The sequence below is a fragment of the Ahaetulla prasina genome, chromosome 7, assembly GCF_028640845.1.
Source record: "Ahaetulla prasina isolate Xishuangbanna chromosome 7, ASM2864084v1, whole genome shotgun sequence".
NCBI classification, from domain to species: domain Eukaryota; kingdom Metazoa; phylum Chordata; class Lepidosauria; order Squamata; family Colubridae; genus Ahaetulla; species Ahaetulla prasina.
In genome coordinates this window covers 52,128,380-52,146,491 of record NC_080545.1, presented here as the reverse complement: position 1 = coordinate 52,146,491, position 18,112 = coordinate 52,128,380, and the positions used below count along the sequence as shown (strand labels likewise).

Genomic DNA, 18,112 nt, shown 5'->3' with positions numbered 1-18,112 from the left:
AAGTTATTTTTTCTTGTTTCTTTTCTTTTTAATTTTTAATTTTTATTTTGGTAAACCTGAAATGAAAATGAAAAGTAGATTAAAACTATGATAAACACTTCAGAAATTAAGGTGAATAAATATGACTCAGGGTATATAAATAATTCATTATTGTTTTGCAAATAAGTTGTCAAAGGGAAACAAACTTGGCCTATGTTCATGCACTCTCAGCTCTTTATTTCAATCTGGACAATAGCCGTGATGATTGGTTAATTTAACTTTTGTGTCACAATGCAAGTACAAGTATTTTCCAGTCATTTCATCTGCTTATATCATTCAGTTGAAAGAGAAATTATCGCAGTGATTTCTTTAAATAGCCTGTTATTTCTATATAAATACTTCTATGTTCACTAATATTAATGTATTTAGGAAGAAATTATTTTGTTCACTAATTGTTAAACTAGGGGCATCCCTAGGTAATTACCTGCATATTATACTGCATATAAAATGTAAATGTGTTTTTAACATCTGAAACTGAGTGTATAGATTGTTTTCCTAAATCCTGGAAAGATTCACTCTGTGAAATAAGGTATGATGAATATCTAAGAAAGAAAATCATATTTGATTGCATTTAGGCAGTAGTTCTTGTATTCTTTAGTATATTTTATGTTCAACTAAATAGAATGCTCTAGGATGCTGTTTAAAATAGTGATAAAGATATAACTGAGAATGGGAAATAATATGAATTAAGTTCAGGGATTCTTGTAATTAAACTGAATACATTAAACTGAATTGTAATGATTTTATTGTGCTTACATTTTCCCAATAAAATTAATTTGAATGAAAAGTGCTTACATTTAATTTCATTGACATTTGATGATATTTACTGAACTACTAAACAATTTTTCGTAAACAAAAATTCAGTAAAGTAACAAATTAACTAAATGTACTGTTCTTTACTATATAAAACATTAACACATCTCTTTTTAATAGGTTAAATGACAGTGAAATTGAAAGACATCATTTTAAAGATTCAGATATGTACTCTGATAAATCAGATAGAGAAAATGACCATGATCGTGATGAGTCAGATAATGATGGTTTGGTGGAAAGTGACACAGATACATCAGAGAGACAGGATGATTCATATATTGATCCTGAACCTGATCACATAAAGGAAACAATTTACGTAGAAGAAGACAGTGAAGAACTGGGGGAGGTAACAAGTTATATTTTTACTTCACAATATTTGAATTGTAAAATTGCTTGTTTCTCTTTCGTTTTTTTATCCACTATTGTTACATGGTATGTCTATTTTAGAATTTCTGGTAAAACTGATAGAATTAAATTAATATGAATATAAAGAGATAGTAAAATATGTTTTATCATTGTTATGTTACCCTGTGGGTTGATATCACATCCAAAATTTGACTTTATCTATATAGAATTTTTATTTCAATGTTATGAAACCTAATTTACTACAGGTTACAGTTAATCTGTTAATTGATTTATATTTTATTGGTCATGATTTTTGCTACTCATTTTATCTTAAGTTCCATCATTCTTATTTCCTTAACATTTATTTATCTCTGTCTGTGTATATATATTTCTGGTTTTACTTCAGTTGCTGTCTTAGATTGGTCTCCATCAATTCTCATTTACCACCGCCCCTCTTCCTCCCTCCCTCCCTCCCTCCCTCTCTCCCTCCCTCATTCACCACCTTGAGTTATTTGTAAAAATAATAAAGGCAGGAAATAAATAATAAATGTTATGATATGGCTGTTACATCCCATGTTTTCTTAGTATGCGTTGTTTCACATATCAATCAACTATATCATATCAATCAACTATAGGGCCAGAGTTCTGCATGGTGACACACTCCATTTGTTTCTTCAATATTAAAATCACATGGATTTGCACATTGTCTCTTCTTTTTCATCTGAAGTCCCGAATTTAGAAAATGGGTGGGTAAGAAAAACCATTGGAAAAATACGGCTTTGCAGCCATGAAGAATCTTTGAATCCCATATCAGAGTGGCATTGGCAAATGTTTATATACCAAACTAAAAATGTTTTGCAATTTATTTAAATGCATTAATATATTTCAGTGTATGCTCTACTTGCATTTTGAAGGCAGGAGAAGCTTCTCAAACAGAAATAGTTTCGGAAGAGAATAAGAGTTTGATCTGGACGTTGTTGAAACAAGTACGCCCTGGAATGGATCTCTCCAAAGTGGTACTGCCTACGTTTATACTGGAAACACGTTCTTTCTTGGACAAACTCTCTGATTATTACTATCATGCAGATTTCTTATCTGAGTAAGTTGTTTTTATTCATCTGAAGTAAGAACTAATTTGATGCATCTTGTCATTATTATTTCAAAAGCATTTTCAAGAGGAGTTCAGTAAATCCTGTGACTCCTGATGACATGGACAGGTTGTTGGGTAGGTTGAATTCCACCACATGTTTATTGGAACAGTTGGTACTGGCCACACGGGAGGTTACACGAGGCTGGCTCCAGGGAGTTATCAACACTTCTTTGTTGGAGGGTGTTTTCCCTGCCGCTTTGAAAGAGGCGGTGGTGAGGCCCCTCCTCAAGAAGCCCTCCCTGGACCCGGCTGTTTTAGCGAACTACCATCCAGTCTCCAACCTTCGCTTCTTAGCGAAGGTTGTTGAGAGTGTGGTGGCATATCAGCTTCCTCAACACCTGGAGGAAACTGTCTATCTGGACCCATTCCAGTCCAGTTTCAGATCCGGATACAGCACCGAGACGGCTTTGGTCGCGTTGGTGGATGACCTCTGGAGAGCCCGGGACAGGGGTTGTTCCTCTGTCCTGGTTCTATTAGATCTCTCGGCGGCTTTTGATACCATCGACCATGGTATCCTGCTGCGACGGTTGGGGGGATTGGGGGTGGGAGGCACCGTTTATCGGTGGTTCTCCTCCTATCTCTCTGACTGTTCGCAGACGGTGTTGGCAGGGGGGCAGAGGTCGACCCCAAGGCGCCTCACTTGTGGGGTGCCTCAGGGGTCTGTTCTCTCGCCTCTCCTGTTCAACCTCTATATGAAGCCGCTGGGTGAGGTTATCCGTGGTTTCGGGGTGGATTATCATCTGTACGCTGATGATACTCAGCTGTACATTTCCACCCCGAACCACCCCAATGAAGCCGTTGAGGTGATGGGCCGGTGTCTTGAGGCCGTGCGGGTCTGGATGGGGAGGAACAGGCTCCGACTCAACACTTCCAAGACAGAGTGGCTGTGGGTGCCGGCGTCCCAGTACAGTCAGCTTACACCATCCCAGGGAGGGAGTACGCAACTTAGGCGTTCTCCTGGACGATCGGCTGTCCTTGGAGGATCACTTGACAGCCGTCGCCAGGGGAGCATTTTATCAGGTTCACCTTATTCGCCAGTTGCACCCCTTCCTTGACCGGGACGCCTTACGCATGGTCACTCACGCCCTCGTCACTTCCCGCCTGGACTATTGCAATGCTCTCTACATGGGGCTCCCCTTGAAGAGCATCCGGAGGCTCCAGTTAGTCCAGAATGCGGCCGCGCGGGTGATAGAGGGAGCACCGCGTTGCTTCCATATAACACCCATCCTGCGCGGTCTACACTGGCTACCGGTAGCCTTCCGGGTGCAATTCAAGGTTTTGGTTACCATCTTTAAAGCGCTCCATGGCTTAGGACCGGGATACCTTCGAGACCGCCTTCTACCGCCAATTGCCTCCCAACGACCTGTGCGCTCCCACAGAGTGGGCCTCCTCAGAGTGCCGTCGACCAAACAATGTAGGTTGGCGACCCCCAGGGGGAGGGCCTTCTCTGTGGCGGCACCAGCCCTGTGGAACGAGCTTCCTCCGGGATTACGCCAACTCCCCGACCTCCGGACCTTCAGACGTGAACTGAAGACTCTATTATTTCAGCACGCTGGACTAGCCTAAGAATAAAATGTTTTAGCTAAATTTTAATGGGGTTTTTAATCGGTTTTTACCGTTTTTAGTGATTTGGCTTTGATAATATTTAGTTTTAATTGGGTTTTTAATGCTTATTTATTATATTGTCTTTTAATATGCCTGTGAACCGCCCTGAGTCCTACGGGAGATGGTGCGGTATAAAAGTATGATTAATAAATAAAATAAATAAATAAATATAATAGAAGCAGATCTTAATTTTTTTTAGTTCAGGTTTCTTAGATAAAATAATGCCTCACACCATAAATTGGACTTGGATACCTCGCACCATAAATGCGACTTAAATGGCTAATTTCAAAAGTTGACTGCAAATGATGAATTTATATACTCTTGTGTATACTGTATATCCCTTTCCTGGTAGCCTATTGCTTGGAAAAAGTAAACTATTAAAAAATGAAAAAGGGAAGCATGTAAGAGATTATGTAGAATAGAATAGAATTTTATTGGCAAAGGATATTTGGACACACAAGGAATTTGCCTTGGTGCATATGCTCTCAGTGTACATAAAAGAAAAGAACACTTTTAGCTATGCAGGTAAAAATAAGGAATTGTACAACAATTAGTAGAAAAACATGGAAATACCTAGAATTGTACCAGCACAGTTAGGGGAAGTGTACAGCAGGGTTTTTAAAACTGTGTTCCTTGGAACCTTAGGGTTTAGCCAGAATTTGATGATTTCCATAGGAGACTAAAGGTCGGGGGGAATCATTCCTACGCAGCCATTTTTCTATCTCACTGATGTTTGATTTTTCAAAGAAAATGTTGCTTCTGATACTCAAATGGAATGACTGGCAACCTATCTACTTCGAATGGTTTTTCTTAGTGAAGACCAATCTCTCTTCTCCAATACACACATAAGATTGACTCTGTGAAAAATAACATCACAAACAATACTCTTATCTTTTCTCCTCTCATAGAGGAAAATACATTTCCCATTTGTGTTTCAGAATGATATGCAATTGTTTTGCATCTATATTAGCAGTTTAGAATACTTTAATAGTGTTATATAACTTTTGAATTAGTTGGTGTTCTCTTACCCAGTTTTATTTTTATCAGTTTCTTTTTCCTTTTATTTTACTATATGTTTTTATTACAGCACACTGTTCGCTTTTAGAAATATTTCAATTTTGATATAGTGGTTCCTACCTGATGGACACATTAGTTCCTGAATCTGAAAAAAATGACAGTCAAAAAGTTGCTTCTTAAGGCATTCATTGTCAAATGTTCTTAAAAGGCAGTTATTTAGGAACTACTTACTCATCTTTGAGTTTCTCTGGGAACACAACCTTCACACTTTTTATAAAATGGATTCTGATGTAGTTCAACCAACATTTGATGCAGTAATGGGTTTCAATAATGGGTTTCAATTCAGTAATGGGTTTCTTTGCTACCGGTTTGTTATTGGCAGTGTGCGCATGGCACTTCTGCACATATGCAGAGTGCTTTTGATGACGTCTGGGCGAAGCTCCCGCCACCGCCACTACCAGTTTGCCCGAACCAGGGCGAACCGGTAGCAACCCACCACTGACTTGATGTCATTTCTTTGAGATTCTATTTTTAAGCTATCTCAAATTGCAAAGTAAAACAAAGAGTATGACTGCAGAAATAAAACTCTGAATTAAGCTGACTAGATTTCAGCATTGGTTATAGAGAATTGGGGAATTATAGGCCAGAACCATTGTATAAGCAAAGAGGACTGCATATACTGTTGTGACAAAATAAAATAAATAAATAAAAATAAAATAAATTCCTTAAGTCCAGGTGCGAAACAAGTATTTGAAAAGGACTTAGGTAGGCTCATCTTTAATTAATTGAGATGAAGTGAAAGGGAGGTAAAGCATAATTGAGCTTGCAAAGCTCTATTATTATAGCCCATTTTAAAGAATTATAGTTCTAATTTCTCAGTGGAGTCTATTTCTTATCTGATCTACCCTGAAGGGCTGACACTGGCAAACAAATTTAATAAGTTTAAGTAAAATAAATATGTAGTGCAGATTTGAATTGTGAAAATCAAGATAAAAGAATAATTTGTGTACAAAAAAACACTCTTATTCAAGTACTTTTTTCTAAAGTAATTATAGCTACATGAGTTAGAAACCGTTATTTCAGTATCCATCCGATTTGTAAATTTTATTAGTCAGGGTATTTTTTTTACTTTTTTTTTGGCTTCTCACAGTGTTTGGATTCCCACATGTGTAACCATATTTTAAACAGTCTTTGATAGATTGTAGTAATTCTTGAAACTTCTCCCCCATCAGTTATCTCTTTTTAGAGGGATTAAGAATACTATTTCCTTCACTTCTCAAATAATTTTCTACTTGCATAGATTTCAAAATTGCCATTGGTTCCTATCCACAAGGTGTTGATAAAATAGTAGAGTAGCCTTCCTGGTCTTTCCTGATCCTGAGATATTTCGCAGATGTAAACTGGTTGAGTTTACATCTGGGTTTGGTGATTTGGCAACCATGGTCTAGACAGGAGCTCTATAAAGACAGGAGTCTACTCAGTTGCTTGTGGTCTACATAGCAGATCACCTTGTCTCCGAAGATGCTAGCCACAGTTGCCTCTGAAGCCTCAGAAAAAAAAAATCTATTGACTAAATCAGTCACTTTAAACTATATTAGGGTTAAACAAGAATGATTACGGGCCTTGAGGCTAAAACATACGAAGAACCGTTACAAGAATTGGGTATCTCTAAATTCTAGTCTAATGAAGATAAGGACTAGGGGAGACATGATAGCAGTATTCCAGTATTTGACGGGCTCCTACAAAGACAAGGGGCTCAACTATTTTTCAAAGCACCAAAAGACAAGATGAGAAATAATGGATGGAAACTAACCAAGGAGAGAACCAACCTAGGGTGAACTTTTCTAATGGTGAGAACAATCAACCAATCGAACACCTTGTCTTCAAAAGCTATGGGTGCTCCATCACTGAAGGCTTTCAAAAAGAGACTGGACAACCATTTATCTGAAATGGTATAGAGTCTCCTGCTTGAGCAGAGGGTTGGACTAGCAAACCTCCAAGGTCCCTTCAAATTCTATGATTTTATGTTTATGTTCTACGGTGTATACATTTCTTATCACTATGTTTGAATATGAAACTCTTATATGGTTTGTTACATTGATGTGGATAAAATTTAATATATTTTGATTATAAGTCTGTGTAATTTTTTTATAGAGCTGCCCTTGAAGAGAATGCTTACAATCGAATGAAAAAAGTTGTGAAGTGGTACTTATCAGGATTCTACAAAAAACCAAAAGTAATACTTTGGTACTTTTTATCTAATCCTTAGTTTTCAGTAGCTTCTATTCATATTTGTAGAGTAAAATGCTCCCATTCAATTTAAAATTAATGGGTTCTGGAGGCAATTTCCCATTAAGTAAATACAATAATTGTAAGCATTTAGTTACAGAATCTTCAAAACGTTTTTGCTTATTAAAGCTTGTTTTGCTTATTGCAATTGGAATGTATTTCCTATATATTTACAAATATTGTCTATCTTTCAGGGACTTAAAAAACCTTACAATCCAATACTTGGTGAGACTTTTCGTTGTTTATGGATTCATCCAAAAACAAACAGCAAGACTTTTTATATTGCTGAACAGGTACTGTGAAAATGTAATAAAAATCTGAAATATATGTGAAAAACTATAGCAGCATTTTTCAACATTTACAGTTGATTACATTAACTCAGCAACAATACCATAATGATTTTAAAAAACTTTGTTCCTCCCGTATTCTAACACTATTAATGAGATAGAAATAACCACTATTTTAGGTATGCTGCATTTTCACGTTACTAGATTTATAAAAAAAGGCAAGAAATTTACTTTGATTCAAATTACAGGTGGTCCTCAACTTACAATCACAATTGGGACCAGAATTTCCATTGCTAAGTAAGGCAGTTGTTAAGTGAGTCATACCCAATTTTATGACCTTTTTGCCATGGCTGTTAAGTGAATTACTGCAGTTAAGTAAATCATGCAGTCATTAAGCGAATCTGGTTTCCCGTTGACTTTACTTGTCAGAAGCCAGCTGGGTTGCAGATGGTAATGACATGGCCCTGGGATTCTGCAAATGCTGTACATACCTGCTGGTTGCCAAGTGCCTGAATTTTGATCATGTGACCATGGGGATGGCGCAAAGGTTGTAAGTACTAGGATCAGTTGTAAGTCACTTTTTTCAGTGCCATTGTAACTTCAAATATATATATATGTCTTTGGTTATTCGGGTTTTCTCCCGCGTAAAATTGGAAGTGTCTTGGCGACGTTTCGACGAAATCTCATTCGTCATCTTCAGACTTCAACTTCGTGCTTCTGGGAGCAATGTGTAGATAGACCTACATACAAACACCCGTGAAATCCTCAGAAAACATATATATATATCTACACACACACACATATACACGTGTGTGTGTGTGTGTGTGTGTGTGTGAAGATATATATATATATATAATATATATAATCAAGATTTTTTTAAAATCCCTTCTCACCCATATGGGTGGTCTCTGTCTTGGGTCCTCTACAGAGGCTTGATAGTTTGAGGTTCTTAGCTGTTCCTAGTACTGCATTTTTCTGGACAAAATGCTCTGATGTCATTCTGGTATTGAAATCATTCCCCCAGCTTAGGAGTCACAGCCCCCAATGCTCCTACCACTACTGGGATCACTTTGGCCTTTACTTTCCAGATCGTCTCCAGTTTCTCATACTCGGTTCTGATGTTGCTGTCACTTGGTATTGCTACATTTGTCACCTCCACTGCCTTCTGGTCTTGTTTACTACAACAATGTCTGGTTGATTGGCCAATACCTGCCTGCCTATCTGTCTGGATCTGGAAGTCCCATAGGACCCTAGCTTCCTTATTCTTCACAATCTTTTGTTGGACTTAGGAGGATCTAACTCATATTTTATTCAGAGGTTTCTGTACATAAGGCCAGCTACTTGGTTGTGCCGTTCATGTATGCTGTTCCTTCCTGTATCTTATATCTTAAGCACCAAATATAACACTATGTTACATCTACATGCTATTCAGAGAGGTCTCAAGACAGTCTAACATCCATAGCCATAATGGCAGGGTGTAAGATTTATATATGTATACACACACACACACACACACACACCTCCTACACCTGACTATATATATCTCATATATGTATTGTATATAATGAGTATAGCAAAAACTATACTCATTATATACAATACATATATACCATATATAGTGCCAAGGAGACAACTGCCCCTGCATCAGGAGGACTTACTAGATCTTATGAGGAAGATTGATTTCACTTGACTTGTATCTGCTGGTGTATACAATATTTTTTTTTATTTTGCCCATTAAATCAGGGTGGATTCATGACAACTGCCTCAACTATCTTTAAGATTTAAGTTATCTCTTCTTTGTGGCCAGGTTCTCTACCCCAAAGTATACTGGAGCCTTCTGTTGCCTTATCCCAGGCTGATTAGTCTCACTGTTGAGATCACTGCCTCCCTCTTGTTCCAGAAATAACTAATACTTTCTCAAAAGTTATTAATATTCCCATAGGGCCAAAGGGAATCCCTCCTATCTCTTTGCAGATATTTGTATTCTTTAACTGGGATAGCCACCAAATCCTACAGATGTTAGTGAACTTGTTACACAGGGATGATCTGGTGGAAAGACAAAATAATTTTCTACATAGATGTATCCAAGGAGATATCTCCATTTCACAAATCCCAGGAAGCAAATCTATCATTTTTTCTCCAATCTGTTGGTCTCAGTAATAAATCATAGCTCTCCAAACACTTAAATCTATTATAAAGACCTTGGCTTGGCTTAACAGAACGTTGTCAGATATGGTTTGATTGATTGATTGAGACTACCTCTTCCTTGACAGGAATGATACTTTAAACATACAGAGGAAAGAATTCAGACTTTATATACATGTAAAGTCTCAGCTTCATCTTCCTGTCTTTTCAAATAAAATGATACTTGATAACTTTAGATAAATACCTTTGTTAGCTGATCTCTCTAGTCAATTCCCATCTTGCCAGCTTCAGTCCTTGCAGCAGCTCCAATGGGGTTTGGAACCTATGTTTTGGATGTTATGCATAAACTAGCTCTTTTTGCATCTGGAATACAATGATTTCAGTGATTTGAACAGCATTGTGATCATCCTGTCTTCTCTCAGTTATTTTCATATTAAAACCTGATTTTACTTGTTTCTGTTCAGAATATTCTTGTATATGACATTACTGACTGGATATGTGTAAAAGAGAATATACTTGTTTTCAAAGACCAGTGCTGGTATATCATGGTATTAGTTATCCACACAAGCTCATTATTCTGCTATACTGCTATATACACACCAGAATAACAGAAAGATGCCTGCCAATCACTGTGATTATTTCAGCAGTCACCAGTATGACCTCACATCCCGTCCTGTCTTTGTCTCAATGGATTGTTTTATTATAATCACATAGGGGCAAATGGTAATGAAGATGAGCAGATTTTGCTGTGCTGATGATGTTTGTATAATTGAAAATGAGCTACAGCCATCTCAGCTAATCTAGAAAAGATTTGGAATGTTATCTTTTATAATGTCAGTGTAAATGCATGGATGGCTACTGGAACAGATTTAACACTCTTTGAATGTACTTGTGAGTTTTCCCATATCATCTGCTGACAGTGTCATTTGAAACACGGAATGATCTGTAACATGCAAAGATAGCTGAAAAGTTCATCCTGTTGTTTTTGATGCATTCTGCCAACACCCAAATTAGTCTCTTGATTACTTAGGCAAGCGTAAGTTGTGAAGAGACAGGAGGACCACTGAAACATAAGTATTGCATGTAACATTTCAAATTTGTTGAACAATATGTTCAGTCAGGTAATACATAAACAAGAGCATACTCTTTGGTTTTGACAAAATATTATTTTATGAGTCTTTCTGATGTAATTTTGTATTTAGCTGGCATTAGGACATGTGACTGGAGATGGTCTGTGTGGATTTCTGTGTAGCTATTTTAGTATCTACATGAAAGACTGGGAAAAGCACCTCAAACCACAGTTGGGAAAAATGAGAGCAAGGTTTAGTACAAATAAGATACAACATAATTTCAAGGCCAGACAGGGAGTGTCAGCACCAATAACAAAGGTTAGCAACAAAACACTGTCTCGGAACATTGTATTACATTGAAATAATGACAATGCTATCAAAGGTTTCCTAACAACAACAACAAAAACCCAGTAAGATCATGATGAATACTAGAAAGCAACAATAGGGAAGAGTCAAAACTAAATAGAAAAGTTATCCAAGATGTACTTGAGCAGACATCAGGTTTCTGGATATTATATGATGGCAGCCATGCAGATTTGGATGATAAAAACAGAGGAGCATGGTCACACCTTTTCCAAGTGCAGGATCAGATTTGTACAGGATCATAAAAAAGCAAAAGGAACCAATCAGAAGTAGGAGAGCCAGCATGGGAATAGTATAAATATTGTGTACAAGAAGACAAGATACCCAAAATAACAAGCCTATAAAAGTTCACAGAAGAAGAGCAAGAAGCTATTATCATCTTAGGTATATATCAAGGCTGATGTACACAGTCAATACTTATACAGCATATTTAAGACAGATTCTGCCTTCATGTGTTGTGATATAAGACTCAGTTGAAATCTGCTTTTAGGCATCAGTTTATTTGCCTTCAGAAAAAAATCTGTAGATATTTCTGTTTAGCCAGCATAGTGTTTTAAGGATTTGTATTTACTTTATTCTATATTTGTACTTTGTTTTGTTTTAAATTGTAAATTATGTTGAACATTCATCTTAAACTGAGAAAAAGGGTTTGTTTATTGAAGTGCATGAATAAATACAGATGTTAGTTGGTGATTTAATTGACAGCCATAGCAAACGGTTAAGTAATGCCTGAAATGCAGAGCACAATTAGGTATGTGAGAATCACAACTAACCTATCTGAAGTCAAGGAAAGTGTTTTAAACAAAGTAGCTTTCATCAATATTTTGGGGACATATGTTCCATTGACTTGAATGAATATTTGTTGAATTATTATGGAATTTACATCCTTTGCTTATTTTTATTGATTTTCACAGCAGGTCATTTACACTATTACTTTTAACAGGTGTCTCATCATCCTCCAATATCTGCCTTCTATGTAAGCAATCGAAAAGATGGATTTTGCCTTAGTGCCAATATTTTGGCCAAATCCAAGTTTTATGGTAAGTGCTTAAAAGCTTTCATTATGTTCAGGAAATACAAAAATAAGTTCTTTGTGAAGGATTTGCAATGAATGCAGTTGATTTTTTTCACTACTAAAATAGGGGGTATTTGTTTTTTGTTTTTTTTTAATTGAAAAAGTTTTTACAAAAATTTTCACACACCCTTCCCCCTCCCTCCATCCCTCCAAAACCACCCTCCCCCCCCCGACTTCCCAGAACAAACACAAGGTATAGTTCAAAAGAAAAAACAATCATTCGCTAAATTTTCCCTAACACAAATTATAATCCTCCCCTTCTTCTCAAATCCTAACTTCCCCCATAGAAATTAGAGATAAATACAGCCTAATCATTCAAAAGCAATCTGATATCTCTTAATCTGATATCTATTTTGCGTATATTCAATCCATTTCTTCCATTCAGTTAGATATTTTTCTTGTGTATTGTCTTTCAAAAAGGCTGAGATTTTAGCCATCTCAGCCAAATTAGCAACTTTCAATATCCATTCTTCTATTGTAGGTAACTCTTTTCTTCCAGTATTGTCCTATCAGTAGTCTTGCCGCTGTTATTAAATTTAAAATCAACTTAGTCTCAATTACTGTACAGTCCATAATAATTCCCAATAAGAAAAATTGTGGTAGGAACTTTATCTTCTTTTTCAAAACATTTTGTATAATCCACCAGATCCTTATCCAAAAAACCTTAATCTTCTTACAAGTCCACCAAATATGAAAATATGTAGCATCATCACAATTACATCTCCAACATTTCGCTTGCATATCTGGATACATACATGATAATTTCTTAGGGTCTAAATGCCACCTATAAAACATTTTATAAAAATTTTCCCTCAAATTCTGTGCTTGCGTAAATGTAACATTTCTAACCCAAATTTTTTCCCAAGTTTCCAAAAATATGGAAACTTGGGGTATTTGTTTTTAATTGATTAATAAATTAAATGATTACATAATTTGTGAGATTACAATTCTTTAGCCTGGCAAGTCTCTTTATTTTCTAGGATTTAGTTTTTTGAGTCTTTCATTTTTGTATTTCAGGAAATTCATTATCTGCCATTCTGGATGGTGAAGGGCGACTAATGTTCCTAAACAGAGGAGAAGATTATGTAATGACCATGCCATATGCACACTGTAAAGGTATTTAATTTTATCAAGTGTTTTTAAATACCTATTCGGCTTATTAATCAGGCCTCTGACAATACTTAGGTCCAATTTCCTACTTGTTAAACATCAGTGACTTAAAAAAGATAAAGTATTCTTGCAAAGTGGTTTATTATAATAAGCAGAAGGAATAACTTTCCTTTTCTGTGCCGGATAAGCGAGAAGAGAAGAGAAGAGAAGAGAAGAGAAGAGAAGAGAAGAGAAGAGAAGAGAATTCTTTGTTAGCCAAGTGTGATTGGATACGCAAGGAATTTGTCTTTGGTGCATATGCTCTCTCTACATAAAAAGAAAAAAAACATTCATCAAGAATCATAAGATACAATACTTAATGGTAGTCATAGGTTACTAATAAGCAATGAAATCATACTATGAAACAAAATAATATAAATCATAAAGATACAAGCAATATGGCTATAGTCATAAGTGGGAGGAGATAGGTAATAGGAAGGATGAGATGAGTAATAGTAATACAATCTTAGTAAATAGTTTGACAGTGTTGTGGGAATTAGTTGTTTAGCAGAGTGATGGCATTCAGGAAAAAACTCCTTGTTTCTAGTTGTTCTGGTGTGCAGTGCTCTATAGCGTCGTTTTGAAGATAGAACAATTTATGTCTGGGATGTGAGGGGTCTGTAGATATTTTCACAGCCCTCTTTTTGACTTGTGTGGTATACAAGTCCTCAATGGAAAGCAGGTTGTTTTTTCTGTAGTTCTGATTATCTGTTGAAGTCTATGTCTGCCTTGTTTGGTTGTAGAGCCAAATCAGACAGTTATAGAGGTGCAGATGACAGACTCAGTATTGATTTCTCTGTAGAACTGAATCAGCAGCTCTTTGGGCAGTTTGAGCTTTCTGAGTTGGCACAGAAAGAACATTCTTTGTTGTGTTTTTTTGATGACTTTTTTGATGTTAGGTATCCATTTTAAGTCTTGAGATATGATGGAACCTAGAAACTTGAAGGTCTCTACTGTTGATACTGTGTTGTCTAGTATTGTAAGAGGTGGTAGTATAGGAGGGTTTCTCCTAAAACCTACCACCATTTCTACGGTTTTGAATGTGTTTAGTTCAAGGTAGTTCCAGTTGGCACTACAAGGCTAGTTATTCAACCTCCTGTCTGTATGCAGTTTTGTCATTGTCTTGAATGAGACCAATCACTGTTGTATCATCTGCAAACTTCAGTAATTTAACAGAGGGATCCTTTGCGATTTAGTCACTGGTGTATAGAGAGAAGTGGAGAGAGCACAGAGCCCTGGGGGGCTCCTGTGCTAATTGTACGGTACCTGATGTGATTTTGCCTAGCTTCACTTGCATCTTCCTATCTGTTAGGAAGCTTACAAGTGTGGTCAGGTACAGATAGCTGATTTAGTTTAGTAAGAAGAATATCTGGAATGATGGTATTGAATGCTGAGCTGAAGTCTACAAAGAGGACTCTTGGATAGGTCTTTGAAGATTCAAGATGTTGTAGAATATTGTGCAGAGTCATATTAACAGCATCATCATCTGTCAATCTATTTGTTCGGTAGGCAAATTGCAAGGGGTCTAACAGTAGATCCGTGATGGTTTTCAGGTGGGCCAGCATTAGCCTTTTAAAGTTAAAATCATACATAGCAATCATGCATGTGAGAGATGACCTGGATTGTATAATAGACCTGGTTGGATTAGACTCAAGGCTCAAAATGGGCCCAGCTTTTCCCAACCATGTATTCAGTTGTGGAACAGAGTAGAGCTATGACTACAATGCATTTACCTGAATTTTTAACACAGATCTAGCCTACACTGGAGGGGTGAAATCTAAAAATTTTCCCTACTGGTTCTGTGGGCGTGGCTTAATTGGTGGGAGTGGCTTGGTGGTCAGATGACTGGGTGGGCATGGCCAATAACAATAAATAATAAAAATAATAAACAAAGTATACAAAACAATAAGAGGTACCAAAAACCAACTTTCACACTTTACACACACACACCACAACACAACTGACTCACACATAATGTAAACGCATCTGCACTTCACCTAAAATGACCCCTGCAACAAGCAGGAACCTCACACAGCCACAAAAAGCTCAAAAACCAACTTTCACACTTTACACACATACAACACAATACAACACAACTGACTCACACACAATGTAAAAGCAGCTGCGCTTCACCCCAAATGGCCCCTGCAACAAGCAGGAACCTCCTACTTTCACACTTTACACATACACTACACAACACAACTGACTCACACAAACACACGGACACAAAATGCCACATACAACTTTGTGAGATTTTGTGTGTTTGTGTACTTAAGGGTGAAACACTACAGAAACACACCAAATCTCAGAAAGCTGCACAAATATTTTATTTTATTATTTTATTTATTTATTTTTTTAGATCAGGGGTCTCCAACCTTAGTAACTTTAAGGTTTGTGGACTTCAACTCCCAGAGTTCCTCAGCCAGCAAAGCAGGCAGATTGAGTTGCTCACGAGATAGATTTTAGGCAGGCAGATTCAGTTGCTAGCTGATGCAACTGATTACAGTAGCTGAAGTAAAGCATGGCTTTGCCAGCCCGAAAGGAGCAGTAATTATAGGTAAGTGAGGAGGGGGCATTGGGTGGGCATGGGTGGGGGCTCTTGTAAGTGGGGGCTGTTAAAAAATTATTTTAAAAGCCTGTGATGATCAGGAGACTCATCTGGGATCGCCAGAGGAAAAAAAGATTTTAAAAACTTCTCTGACGATCCCAGCTGAAGTTCCCTCATAGCAGCCCAGAACCTCTTAAAATAATTGTTTTAACAAGCTCTTCAGCTGAAGAGCTTGTAGAAAACATATTTTTTAAGGTTCTGGTAATGAGGAACTCAGCTGGGATTGCCAGAGGAGCCTTTTAAAGCCTTTTTTTTTTTTACAAAAAAGTTTAAAGGCTCTGACAATCTCAGCTGAGCCACGGGATCATCAAAGGCTTTTTTTTTACTTTTAAAGGCATGTTTTCGGCTGAAGAAAAACTGCTTTTAAAAATAAAAAAAAAACCTCTGATGAAAAGTTAAAAAAAACCCTCAGAGGCAGGGGGTGGGGCCAGGGATTTTTGCTACCGGTTCTCCAGACCACCAGCCGCCATCGCTACCGGATCAGGCGAGCCGGTCCGAACCGGGAGCATTTAACCCCTGCTATACTGAGGGTATATAATCTTTGGTTAAGAGTAATGGATGGGTTTTACTTGTCTAGTGAGTATTTCAGTATCTTGTAGAATCTTTAACAGTGGCAAATTTGGGCTATCCAAATTGATTTCAGAGTCAGCATATGTTGTTGGTCACACATTTGATTTGGCCTTTTGCTCTGGCCAGAATAGTTAATGGGAGAATTCCGATTCTTTTGTATGAACTGATCACTATCTAATTAAGGTCAGATTTATAATTACCCCGTAGCTCCTTAGAAGTAGAGGACCAGTTCATTCAAAAGAAGAATTTATCTGTTGTTCATTTGGACAGTGATTTGGAAGCTAAAAATTACTAAATATTATGGATTTCTGAAGAGATTTTGTATTGATTCTACAAATGATTGTCACAATCCTAATTTATCCCTAAATGCTGTATGGGCTATAGAGGCAGAAAAATTGCTACAGTGTCCTTGCAGAAGACTTGTCTTCACTCTGATAAGGTACAGAATAGAGCCATGCTGAGTCAGTACATAAACAGAAAAAAACATTTATTTTCTCACTCAATGCATCTGCAGTTATTCAATTATAGCTGTGAGAAATTTAATAGTCAGAATAGTCAGTCAGAATTAGAGCAAAAATATTAAACTCCTGTAGTTCTTTCAACTAGTTCTTTGTTGGTAAAATTTGTCAGGTTTGAGGTGACTTGGATAATTGTAGAGTCAGTTAGAAATTGAGTGTCCTCATGTGTGATTAGAAACGATTGGTTTGAGTTGATAATTCCCGAGGATGTGAATAGAATGCTTGGGCAAATATGATCTACCAGCTGTCCTTTTGACTCCTGTGGGAGATTCAGAGAACTACCTTGGTAAATTCACAAAGGCAACATTTTGTTCTCTTTAAAAAGGGATTTATAAGATTACTAATTAAGGAGTCCATCTTTGAGCCATACACAATTGGAGACCCAGGAGCATCCACAGAGGGGGCAAAGAAAATGATGAACATGATGTTTTCCATCATGACATAAGTTCCAGCTATTTTCTACATATGTCACAATGTTCATGCGTGCCCAAAAGAAATGGAGTTTGCACTGCAATACCACAACACTGCTTTCATCATTCTGGCAAAAAGTCACAAATGTTTTGGGGCATTCTGATAAAACAGATTCTATCCTACAAAATAATCAACAGGATTATATCTTCTCAGCTTCATGTAGACCTATAACAGCAGTTCTCAACCTGTGGGTCGTGACCCCATTGGGGGTCAAATGACGATTTGCCAGGGGTCGCCTAAGACCATCGGAAATATGGGAAGTGTCCCACTCCTCCGCTGACAGCCGGGTCGGGGAAGTCTGTATCAAACATGCCTCTGCAGCTCTGCCAAAGTCCTATCAGAGTTCTCAAGGCAGGCAGGAGACCAGGAAGTGACTTCAGCAATCCAAGTTAGACTTTGCCTGACTCAGAGAATGCCAGAAAGCAGATCCTTTATATAGGCCATGGGGTGTGGCTCCATGACTCAGCACTTATCCAGGCCTGCCCCTCCCTTTTGCTGACGTCGCCTCTCAACTCTCCGGAAGCGAGGATCACTCCAGCCTCCAGCTGTTGGCAATCCTAGCTCATGACTGGCCTCACATTCTTCAGGCTCACATGCT

The 18,112-nt window shown here is 37.4% G+C and overlaps 1 protein-coding gene across 8 annotated transcripts in view; it reads left to right on the top strand.

Annotated features, from left to right (window-relative positions):
- Positions 1–18,112, top strand: part of OSBPL8 (oxysterol binding protein like 8) — a 95,589-nt gene that overhangs the window by 58,451 nt on the left and 19,026 nt on the right. For all 8 annotated transcript variants that reach the window (XM_058191186.1, XM_058191187.1, XM_058191182.1 and 5 more), the window contains 6 exons: positions 973–1,198; positions 2,112–2,296; positions 7,124–7,205; positions 7,453–7,551; positions 12,067–12,163; positions 13,216–13,314. In XM_058191186.1, the coding sequence (XP_058047169.1) occupies positions 973–1,198; positions 2,112–2,296; positions 7,124–7,205; positions 7,453–7,551; positions 12,067–12,163; positions 13,216–13,314 (788 nt within the window). The remainder of the gene's footprint in view (positions 1–972; positions 1,199–2,111; positions 2,297–7,123; positions 7,206–7,452; positions 7,552–12,066; positions 12,164–13,215; positions 13,315–18,112) is intronic.